Here is a 12548-nt window from a genome sequence, read left to right on the forward strand (position 1 = left end):
TAATTTACTCTGAAAAGACAGTCCAGGATATACAGGCAGTCCCCGAGTTACGCGGATCCGACTTATGTCGGATCCGCAGTTACGAACGGGGCACTTCCTCTCCCTGGTCTCGAGCAGACCAGGGAGAGGAAGCAAAGCGGCGGCGGAACGCGCGGCCAGCTGACAGCCCAGACGCGTCTGGGCTGTCAGCTGGCCGCGCGCTCCGCTCTGCTCCCCCCCCCCTCTGCAGACCAGGGGGAGGGGGAGCAGAGCGGAGCAGAGCACGGCCAGCTGACAGCCCAGAGTCTGGGCTGTCAGCTGGCTGCGCGTTCCGCCGCTCCGCTCTGCTCTGCTCCCCCTCCCCCTGGTCTGCAGACCAGGGGGAGGGGGAGCAGAGCGGAGCACGCGGCCAGCTGACAGCCCAGATGCGTCTGGGCTGTCAGCTGGCCGCGCGTTCTGCCGCTCTGCTCTGCTCCGCTCTGCTCCCCCTCCCCCTGGTCTGCAAACCATGGGGGGGGGGGAAGCAGAGCGGAGCACGCGGCCAGCTGACAGCCCAGACGCGTCTGGGCTGTCAGCTGGCCGCGAGTTCCGCCGCTCTGCTCTACTCTGCTCTCCCTCCCCCTGGTCTGCAGACCTGGGGGACGGGGAGCAGAGCAGAGCAAAGCCGTGGAGCCCGAGGGCAGCAGGATAGCCACGGCGCGTCTGGGCTGTCCCGCTGCCCCCGTGCTCCGCGGCTTTGCTCCGGACGCCTGTGGTACAGCAGCTGGGGTGCTGCCGGTTGGTCCCCTAGCGCCGCTCTGGGTGCCACTGGACCAACCCAGCAGCACCCCAGCTGCTCTGCCCCAGGTGTCCCCTAGTCAGCAGCTGCTGAAAATGACCAGTGGCTGACTACAGGAAGCCCCTGCCCCGGGCTTCCTGGAATCAGCCGCTGATCAGTTTCAGCAGCAGCTGACTTGGGGATGCCTGGGGTTCTTAAGTTGAATCTGTATGTAAGTCAGAACTGGCGTCCAGATTCAGCCACTGTTGAAACTGATCAGTTTCAGCAGCGGCTGAATCTGGACGCCAGTTCCGACTTACATACAGATTCAACTTAAGAACAAACCTACAGTCCCTATCTTGTACGTAACCCGGGGACTGCCTGTACATCTAAATATCCTTAAAACTATCTTCACAAAACAAGGACACTCCATCAGTGACATAGATTGGAAAGGGCCACCCAAATACTGTGCGAGAACCTGCTCCAGTACAAGGGGAAAAAAGAATGACCACATTCCTCTCATTGTCCATACTCCATACAGTGTACGCCAAACAATTACAACCCATAGCTAACAGGGGCCACATCCCGAAAGACATCTTTCCCAATCCTTTTTCTGGCTTTTAAACACCACCCTAAACTTACCATACACATTACTAGAATGAAGCTCCACACACACCAGGACACACCAACTCAGAGCAGCATCTGCAGAACAACAGATGCAAAACCTGCAGACACCTCTCCACCTCTACAATGAACTCTATCCCTTCCCACAATACACCTTTCAAGATTTAGTGTCTTCTACAAATGCCCACCATAATAAGTGGTATTCCTCATCCCTCAACAACTTATCTGTCTTAAACCACTCAATCATTACACTCTCAAATGAATTCACATAGCAAAATGACAAAAGACAAAAATACAATATCATCCACAGATGCACACTTTTCAGAAGCAATCATTCCGTATTTGCCCATTCAGCCCTTGCTGTAAGGATCCTGCACACCACCTTCAAAAGGCGAGCATGGGAACTTAAGTTCATAACTCTGCTATTACATGCTAAAAATGATGATGGACTCCTTGACTCTGGTTTCACGGCTTATAATAACAATTTGCAATACACTCCACTGCTTGTTAACCTTTACTTGGTCACTTCAGTATGTGTGATCCTCTTAGGCTTAACACTGTCACAGCTCAGACACTTTGGTTACCTCCACCTCTGAAGAAGAGCTCTGTGAAGCTCAAAAGCTTGTACCTTCTACCAACAGAAGTTGGGCCAATAAAATATATTACTTCACCTGTCTTGTGCTTCTCACATGCAGACCTAAAACAGTGAGAACACTGCATACAAATCTCATTTTAAGGCAAACTGTCTGCTTTTTTTCTTTAATCTTACCACTATTTGTGAAAGCCCAATACAAACATTACAGGTGGAGCTGCATAAATCGTGGTGTTTAAATGTCCTGGTGTAAAATATTCTGAGCAAATGATAAAAATGTATAAAATAATGAATAGTAGCAAGACAGTGCTTCTATTCTTGTTTCTAAACACTAAAATAAGGAGAAATTCAATTAAATCAAAAGGTGGAAAACTAAAAAATAATGAAAGGAAATACTTTTTCATACACTACATAATTAGATTATGGAATTCCTTGTTATAGAACATTGCTAACACAAGAATTTGACAGAATTCACAGAAGGATTGGACACATATGACTAATAAAAATATCCAGAGTTATAATGGTTAATGACAACAAGAACATTGGGGAAACTACCTTATAACAGAGTTTAAACTAATTTCTGACTATTAAGTGATGAGAATGAGGGGCGGGAAGCTTAGCCTGTATCTACCTTTGTAGGGTTTAACTTTTCCCTGTAGCTCTGCTGCAGGCCACTAGCAGAGGCAGGATCTTGGACTAGAAGGAGCAGAGATCTGCTCTCTCATGGCAATCTTTTTGCTCTGCTGACATAAACACAGATACAAATTAGGAGGTGGGGGGCACGTTCCCTGAGGCTGGGGAGCAAGTGGCATTAGTACCAGCAGTGCATGGCGGAGAGCCTTCCCTCTCCCCGGCATGCGGCTTGCTCAGCAGGGGCAGTGAAATCGGGCAGCTGTCACCGCAGCCGAGGGGCCCCGGTTACTGGCCGGGCTTGAGGGGAGGTCCCCCAGCCTGGGGCGGCCAGCCACCGCCTCTTCCTGCCATTGGCCCGTGCCGGGATGCGGGCCGGGGGCTGGAGGCGGGGCGGGCTGCCTGGGCTTGGGGGAGTACACGTGTTGGAAGCCTGGGCACCCGGGTGTCCTCCGCCCGCTGCTGCCGTCGCTGCCAGGGTCCGAGCCACCTCCGCACCGCCCAGCGCTCCCCGCGGCAGCCAGGCCCGCCTCCGGCCCCAGTAAGTGGGACTCGGCCCCGCCACGGGGCAGGCGAAGAGCTGTGGCGGGACAGCGGGCGTGCGCGCAGCCAAGTCCCCACGTCCGCATGGCAGCCTGGGGGCGGGGAGCTCGGTGGGCAGCCGCTGGCCCGTGGCCGGGCTGCCTGGTCGCTCTCCCGCCTTCCGCGGGCCCAGCGGGAGGCTTCAGTGCACACGGGCTGACGTGTGCGGGGAGGGGGACCCTACTGCTGCGGGCGGGAGCAGAGCCAGGAGTTATTCTTAGGGCTTGACGAGGCTGCACAGGGAGCTATGCGGAGTGGGAGGCTAAAGGCTCCCCTGGGTCATTTTTAGTCCGCTCGCTGTGAATGGGGCTAGTTGTCTTTGCCTACGTGGGTCGCAGCCTGCTGGGTTTTAGTTTGAGTTGCTGCTAGGAGTGGCGGCTCGGCTCTGAGAGGTGGCAGGAGCTGGGTCCTACACAAATGCGCACCAGGTAGCTGCCAGCACATCACTAGCGCCCTGAGAGTGAACGATTGTTTGCCATTTTACATAGCTCCAGAGGTGAAAGAAAGTAAGCGGTGAGCAGCTCCAGCAAGAACTGGCTGAGCTGTGGAAAAGCCAGCAGAGACCTATTTAAAGAACAGGCAGGGACCTGGGTTGCAATAGGACAATACCTGTAAGACACTTGAAGTTACTTTCACTGCTGCTTAGCAATTATTGAAATTGGCCTGTGTGAAATCTAAGTTGCAAGGCACATTTATGGGTTCATGTGCTCATACTCTCTGGCTGTGTCTAGACTGGCCAGTTTTTCCGGAAAATCAGCTGCTTTTTCCGGAAAAACTTGCCAGCTGTCTACACTGGCCGCTTGAATTTCTGCAAAAGCAGTGACTTCTTACTGTAAGAAATCAGTGCTTCTTGTGGAAATGCTATTCTGCTCCCGTTCAGGCAAAAGTCCCTTTTGCGCAAAAGTTTTGCGCAAAAGGGCCAGTGTAGACAGCTCAGATTTGTTTTCCGCAAAAAAGCCCTGATTGCGAAAACAGCGATCGGGGTTTTTTTGTGGAAAAGAGTGTCTAGATTGACACGGACGCTTTTTCACAAAAAGTGCTTTTGCGGAAAAGCATTCGTGCCAATCTAGACGCTCTGTTCCGAAAATGCTTTTAACAGAAAACTTTTCCGTTAAAAGCATTTCCGGAAAATCATGCCAATCTAGATGCAGCCTCTGGGTCCAACTGGTAACTTCATATTTCTAATTAGATTTGTGGATGGTGTGAGCCAGTCAACCAATGTTGAAAACTTGTATTGGCTTACAGATGCAATCAAAATAAAATCACCACACCTTTTTCTTCATGTGCAAAGCCCCACTCATCAGAATGTGAACTGGGGGAAAGACAGGTTGTCTTCTCTGATTTTGTAAAGGACATTTAGAGTAAGGCAGGTTTCCTTTCTTCTGCCAGCAATGCATGCTTAAATATAGAAATGTGCTTGTGGCAGAGTGGATTGATTAAACTAAAAGTGATTTTAATAATTATTAAAAGGAGAAGCAGGAAACCTTGATTGGCATAGGTGATTTTAATCTTGTTTTAGATTGCATCTTTGTTAATATCCTAAAGAAATGTTGATTTCTATTAGCTGGTAACCTAATTTGGTACTACTTTTTGATAATCAGGAGGAAGCACTCTGTATACATTTATTTAAACAATTACAAACTTCTACATTTATTTAGATTCTTAAGTTTTACACTTTTAAGTGGTAGGCAACAGAGAATGATTGCTCAATCTCTAATTTAGTAGATTATTATTCTTTACTCAGGATTTATGCCCCACTCAAGGTGGATGGAAGTTGGTATTCAGTTAAAATGCACAGGCTAGCATTTAAAGTTGTTTTTATTAATTTAAACACTTTATTGTATTGATATACTGTATAAGGGAATGGAAAGTAAGTTTTTCAAAGCATGTTTTGTATTTAAAACCGATTTATTACAGAGAGAAATACTATCTGTAGTTAGTAAATTGGACTGTTTTTGGTCACCATGTCCTTCAGAATTGTAGGATTACATAGTGGACCATATCTTCTCACACCTCATTTTTATTCATAGATTGGAAGAGAAAAATAGGCTTTCCTGCTTTTTCAACTTCCAATTGGTTTTTAACTTTGAATGAATTAGTCATTTTAACGGAACTCATTGGATATATTTTCTTATTTCAGTTTATCCTTGTTATGCCTGCAGAAGAAGCTACTGTACTATGATCAATTTAGTGCTTGAACAAATTTTAGTTCCAGGTGTTTTGGCTTTCAACAGCTCAGTATTTTTTACTTAGAAGCTTTGCAGCAAATATATACTGTTTGTTTTATTTAAATAGCTTAAATAGATTAGAACAAATTCAGGCCTTAGTATGGGTCATCATAATAACAAATACATTATTCAAAAGTAAAATATGTAATTTAAATACAAAAACTATTTTTTAAAAATTACTATTTATCTCAAATTTTTTATCTAGAAGAATTTGAATTTTGTTATAATCAAGTTTGTAGCCCTGATAGCTAATGAAGAAACCTGTTTACTTTAATGTATGTATAGTTGCATGGCAAAACTAAATAACAGAAGATGATTAAATTGTCTATTAAAATAGCATAATAGATTTAAATTAATATTGTATCTATTGTTAGAGTTATACCTATATAAACCTTGATTTTGATTGTAAATTAGGAGTGATGTCTTGAAGTCAGTGGAATTAAAATGTTGTGAAAGGCTCTGTTTAAATATTTTTATGGCAAAGGATCTTGAGAGCACAGAAAGCTCATGTTGATTACCATGAGAACTGCAGGTGTTTGGTATCTTTCAGGACTGGGATTTGTGGTGCTTGTGTGTACTGAAATAATAGAGAACACCCCTTCTACTCTGTCTCCATACAGATGAAACAAAATGAAATTTGATCTAAGACTGTGTCTACACTACAGCTTATGTTGTTCAGGGACATGGTTTATTCATAAGTTACACAGAGGTGAGTGCTCCTGTGCACAGCTCCTGTGCTGAGTCAGCAGGAGAGCTTTTCCCATCAACATTGTTTCTGTCACTCCTGGAGGTGGGTTTTTTATGCCCTTCAGCATAGAGCATCTTCAAGTACACTGCAGCTGTGTAGCTGTACCAGTAGAACTGGGACACATACATACATGACTTAAGCTTCATGAAGACCCTGCACAAATCCAGTGCTGTGTTTATTTTCAACAGTGAGGAAAAAGTCTTGAATTTTATAAAGTGTCTTTAACCAATAACACTGTTATATTAGAAAAGTATACACAGAAATGAAATTAATATTTACTATATGTTTTCATTGACACCCACAATGCACTAAATATTTGCCAAACAAAAGGTGTTTTTTCCCCCCAAATTTTTATAAGCAATGGCTCTTTTCTATATATAGAATCATCTAAGTACATTCCTGTACACTTGGGGCACTTCATTGAAGTCACCCTGGATCTGATATATATACAAGGGGAATAAAACATACAATTTACCATGATACTATAATTTCTGAATCACAATGATTTTTATTTTTGGTAGTGGTACAATATACTTGTCCCAAAATATGACATCCTGAATTTGTTTTGCTCTGGTGATATGACCAGCATTGTACCAGATTCAGCAGTAAGGATGGTTCCTGCTTGGGGGATTCTGCAGTTTAATAGAGACAGAGAAAACAGGACTCATTCATTCCAGAATGGGTGGATTTTTTTTAATGGTTCAGAATGCTATATTTTGAAGCTTTATTGGCTTCCAAAACATTGCAAAGAGCATAGGTAAACTGTGTAATCCAGATTCTGTGCCTCAGCCAAAGTGTATCTGACAAGGCCCACAAAAGCCCTAGCCTCAACCCCTTCCTTATTTACAGATTCTGGTTTAAATTGTAATCAGTTTTAAGGAATTTACAGTGCATTTAACTTACTTGTGCTCACATGCCTAGACAGTTGACAGAACTCTGGTAATCCTGATAAATGCTCTCATTCAGCCAGGTACTTAAAGTCTGATGGATTTGGAGATGTTCTTTAACGCTACGTCTATACTACAAGCTTCTTCCGCAAGAGGAAATGCAAATGGAGTGCTCATTTGCATATGTCGTGTGCTCATTTGCATTTCCTCCTCGGATCCCTTTTGCGCAAGAGGTTTTTGCGCAAAAAAGTGCTGTGTAGATGGCTCCTTCCTCGAGAAAGAACAGGCTCTTGTGCAAAAGGGGATTTTTGAGCAAAAAGGAGCCATCTATACAGCGCTTTTTTGCACAAAAACCTCTTGCGCAAAAGAGATCTGAGGAGGAAATGCAAATGAGTGCTCCATTTGCATTTCCTCTTGTGGAAGAGGCTCATAGTGTAGACGTAGCATAATAGTGTATCACATACTGTATGTTGACCTGGTTTCTTGGATATATTCTATGTGATTGTATTGTGTAAATTTAATAGGGTACTGTTTGGAGGGGGGAGATAAGCAGGAAAGGAGAGCATCACTACTCTGCAATCACTTGATTGTTAAGAGACAATTCTATGACAGGAAAAGAGCTCAAAAGAACTACAGGCAGTCCCCGGGTTATGTACAAGATAGGGACTGTAGGTTTGTTCTTAAGTTGAATTTGTATGTAAGTCGGAACTGGTACATATTGTAGCGGAAACTCTAGCCAAACATTTCTCCAGAGCTCCGTTTTATTCTCCCACACCTCACTTCCCTTAGTCCTTTATTCTCAAGCTGAGGTGTCTGCTGAGAAAAGCCGCTCTGCGTCTCCCTGGTCTGCTCGGGGGGAGGCGCTAGCTTTGTGTCTCCCTGGTCTGCTGGGGGGAAGCAGCTAGTGCGGGGTTGCCGCACCCGTTTGTAAGTAGGGATCCGATGTAAGTCGGATCCATGTAACCTGGGGACTGCCTGTATTAGGGTATTTCTTTAAAAGAGACTTTCTTTCAAGAGGGGAGAATGGTTTGGCTGACACACTTGCACACACTAGGGTTATGTCTGCATTGCATTTTCTTGCGCAAGGGCATATGCAGAAGAGGCACGGCAATGAATATTGCCATACCTCATTTGCATACTTAATGAGCCACCATTTTTGCTCAAGGGGCTTTTGTGCAAGAAATAGCAGTCTACACTCTGGCAGAATGGCTCTTGCACAAGTGGGGGGTTTTGCGCAAGAAGGAGCAGTCTATACAGTCTTTACAGGAGTCTGTACAGTCAAGAAGGCGCAGTCTTTGCAAAAGCCCCTTGCGCAAAATGGCAGCTCATTAAGTATACAAATGAGGTGCAGTAATATTCATTGCTACGCCTCATTTGCATATGTACTTACTCAAAAAAGCGCAATATAGATGTAGCCTAGAATGTCTGAAGAAGTTAGGCTTGCCTAGGTTAACATCAGGGAATAGTCTCCAGGTAAAACAGATATGCATCTAGATTGTTGTAAAATCCTTTCCCCTCCCCCCTCAAATTCTTTGTTCTACTGTTAAACAATACTTTGCTTTAAGAAGGGTGTTTTGTCACTGTATTCCATTGGTCACAAAGGGTATGTCTACGCTACAGGATAAGGGTGAATTAAGATACACAACTTCAGTTACTTTAATTGCGTAGCTGAAGTCAAAGTACCTTAACTTGACTTTTTGGCACTGTCCACACTGCAGGGAGAACACTCTACCTTCGACTGCCCTTACTCCTCATGGAAGCAGGACTACCAGCATTGACCGGAGTACCCCCTCAGTCCTTACTAGTCCTTCTAATTTGAACCCTGGAAGACAGACAGTGGCATATTCAATCTTCTCTATAGCGTATACATACCCACAGAGGCTGTATCTAGACTACATCACTTTTTCGGTAAAGGGATGTAAATTAGGCACGTTGATATTGCAAATGAAGCCAGGATTTGAATTTCCCACGCTTCATTTGCATAATGGCGACTGCCACTTTTTTTCAAAACGGGGCTTTTTGGAAAAAAAAAACCCGGCAGTTTAGACGGGGCATTTTTGACAGAAATGCCCCGTTTCTAAAAATCCTGTACTCCTCATTTATTTCAGTAGAAATAAAAAACCTAGAAACCTGCTATATTTATTTATTTAAAATATTTTTACCCCGCCTCTCTATTTAAAATATTTGAAGCACTTACATATTTGAGAGCGTTTGTCCATCTATCTGTTTTGTGTATTTATTAAAGAACTTCTCCTACACAGAAAAAGCTTAGACCACCAAACTTCCTCTTATTATAAGTTAAAGCAAGGTAAGAATTTGGTTGTGTCAGGAAAATGGGATCTGCCTGGAATGGGATTGGTTCTCATAAACCATACAGAAAAGACAGAATCACCAGGCAGGTGAAAGGGGCTGGCTGGGGGCATGCCTCCCCCATCAGAGACTGACCCCAGCCCTGTGCCTCCCACCTCCCAAGTTCCCATAAGGGAGTGTCATGGGGTCTGAAGCTTTCTCCTCCTGCTCTGATTAGTTCCCCTTTGTCAGGGAGCCAGGGAAAGTGCACAGTTTGTTGCATTCCTCACTCTGGGTGGATAGTGTAGGAGCAAAGAACCTAGTCCTGCCCCAGCCAGTGGCCACTGGAGCTGCAGTGGCCATGGAGAGGTGCTTCTCACCTAGCCCCAAGCTGCTGCGGTGAAAAGACTGGGGTAGTCCTCTCTCTCCAGAGCAGTAAGCATACTGAACCCCTCATCCTCTGCCCCACTCTAGATCAGTGATTTAAATGAAGAAAAACAAAAATTGAGTTAAAGACCTGAGAAGTATTGGGTAAATCTTCTAGTAGTATGTATTTTTTAAAATTGCCACAGGGATAATTATTCCAGCCATGATAAGTTAGGCATTTTAGAACTCACTGCTCATAGAATTAAATTTAAGTGCAAGAAATAAATAAAAATTAGGAAATGCACAGACCAGTTGAAAATCTAAAATAACACACTTCGAAATAAGTAAAAGAAGTAACACTGCCACCACCACCACAAGTATGTCGTGGGTTAGGAGGTGAGTGTGAAAAACAGTGTGTGTTTGTGTGAGTGGCACCATGGTTTTATATAGAGGCAATAAGATATTCTCAGTCTTATTCTCTATCCCTTTTTTAATTATTCCTAACAGAAATGTGTATTGCCCCTTTAAGTATGCTGAGCATGTGCAGACAAAGGAGCAGCTGCCAGCAAGTACTCTCCATTCTGAGCCCTGTCATGCCCCCCCCCCCCCACCATGGAGGTGGGGCATAGGGATGGGAAGAGGGTGACACCCTGACATCTGGGCCCCCCTCCACCTCTCCTGCTCTCCACAGTAAGCCTGAGGCTTCCTGGGAGATTTCCAAATCAGAGGGTAGGAGAAGCATGTCAATGCGAGGAGGGGTAGCTGAAGTACTGGTACTTTATAGCCTCCTGGCCAAACCAGTCAGGATCACCTGTCAGAGGCTCCAAGATCTAACAGGAGATCCTGATCTGATTGATGGCCCCTACTGTAATACTAGTATGCCATTATTTAGAGCTAACACAATAGCTCCAAATAGCTTCATGCCCAATAGCTCAGAACTCAGAACACAAGAGTGTTATGAAAGGTTTTTTAAATATTTTATCTAACTTCTCCGAAACACATGGGCAAAGACAGGTTTCTGCTAGAACTTTTATTACTGAACAGGTGGGCTCTTTCACAAGTGTTCAAAAGTCAGTACGTGCCCTGCGGCTAACAGCAGCAACAGGCCAAACCAGAAAAATAGAAGGAAGCTGCCATGTACATTGATTCCCCCAGTGCCCTTTGTCGCCTTGTCTCCCTTTCTCCCTTCACATCACTCTTTTTCTAGCCATCTTCTGTCTCAAGACTTGTTAGCTTGCTGCATTAATGCTTCTGAAAGGGCCACAAAGCAAAACCTTGCTACCTTGCACCGTCAGTCCCAAGGGCCAGGAGTTTGAAGGATTCTGTGGTAGGCAGTGGTTTGAATACTGGGTGTTTCCAACTGAGAAGCTGTTTCTGAGATTGAACCAGGACAAGCCAGCTTTTAAATCTGATGCACTAGGTCAGTTTTTCTCAACTTGGGGAGCTGGTTTAGGAGGATTGCGAGTTGAGGGCAATTGTTAGAGTGTAGCAAGCGTGACAAGTGCTTCAGGGCCCTATGCTACAAGGGGCCCTGCAAAGCTACATTAAATACTTCAGCCCCTCATGATGGGCTAACTTCAGCCCCATTGTCTGGGACTGAAGCCAAAGCCCAAGTCCTACTTCTTAGGGCTGAAGCTCAAACTCAAGCCCAAGCCCAGTCCCACTGCCAGGGACTGAAACATGTAATTAGCTTCATTGGGCTTGGGCAGTTGCCTTGCTTGCCACCCTCTAACACCAGCCCTGACTATAATTGGTAATTTATTTAATGATATTTAAGATGGATAGTTTGCAATTTTTCAAGTCTTAGGGGGATTATACTTTTTTTTTAAGTCCAAAGAAGGTTGCCATCACAAAAAAGTTGAGAAATACTGCTCTAGACTGTTACCAAATCACTTAGTCACAAGACTCGCCTGGCTCTGTCTTATGTATAATGCTGAAGTCAATCCGCCTACATTTCTGAATACTTGTCCTTATTAAAATAATGGTCTCCTCTTTGTTCCTAAAAGTTATCTTGTTAAATGCAAAACCCATGACTTGCAGACCTACAGAATTGTCCGGTTTTATTGATTATTGAAATTTGTGAGCATGTGAGTTGGAGCTTTCTGCTTACTGAACAAAGATAATAGAGAGAGGTTGCATTAGCAAAATTGGTGCCAAATGTCCCTCTTAGAATTTTAGATACTAGGAATAAATTGCCAGTAGGAGGGAATGGTAGCAGACTCTGCACCAAATGCTTTCTCCCATGTTTTATTGTCTTCCCAGAGATGCAGAGGTTATTTGTTCCTTCATATCTGTAGTTAGGGTGCAAGCTCTCTGGCACCAGGAGAGAAGGACCACATTTATTTTTGTGACGCACACTCTGATTATGGAATAAAAATAGTTAGAATGGACTTTGGAAAGGATTATTAATTGTACTCTCTTCAGTATCCTTAGACTAGTGGTTCCCAAACTTTTCTGCATCACGCCCCCTTTTTGATTTTTGAGAACCCTGCTCCCCCATAGCAGCAAAATTTGTTGAGCAAAAAAAAAAAAAAAAGAACTGACCAGGTCCAAAACACAAAATAGCATCTCAGGGCGGATTAAGGGGGGGGGAGCTGGGTCGCCTCGTGCCCCTCCTGGAATTTCTTCACACCCCCCAGTTTGGGAACCCATGCCTTAGACTATGTAACTAATAAAGTTATGTTTAGCAAAATCTAGCACTTGGTTATCATGTGGATTTCCATTTAATTTCATGAGGATTAAGAATTAATTCCTCTGAATGTACTGTTTACCTGTGATTTGCTAGAAGATTTACCCAGTGTTGCTTGTGTCCTTAAGTCAAGGAGGAAGCTGGGGAGACCCAAAAGGCCTCTGGTGGTCAGGAGGT

General features: G+C 44.4%; 1 protein-coding gene across 4 annotated transcripts in view; it reads left to right on the forward strand.

Moving 5' to 3' along the window:
- Positions 1–2990: 2990 nt before the first annotated feature.
- SLC7A2 (solute carrier family 7 member 2) overlaps positions 2991–12548 on the forward strand; it is a 109439-nt gene continuing 99881 nt past the window's right edge. For 2 of the 4 annotated variants that reach the window (XM_075931173.2, XM_075931174.2), the window contains exon 1: positions 2991–3123. Coding sequence is in view for 1 of the 4 variants with exons in the window: in XM_075931175.2 (XP_075787290.2) it covers positions 3582–3592 (11 nt within the window). In the remaining 3 variants the exon portion in view is untranslated. Of the gene's footprint in view, positions 3124–3459; positions 3593–12548 lie in introns of those variants that run through there. The other 2 variants (XM_075931179.2, XM_075931175.2) reach the window with 2 other exon arrangements.

This window comes from Pelodiscus sinensis, chromosome 4 (genome assembly GCF_052426305.1).
Source record: "Pelodiscus sinensis isolate ZL-2025 chromosome 4, ASM5242630v1, whole genome shotgun sequence".
Lineage (NCBI taxonomy): Eukaryota > Metazoa > Chordata > Testudines > Trionychidae > Pelodiscus > Pelodiscus sinensis.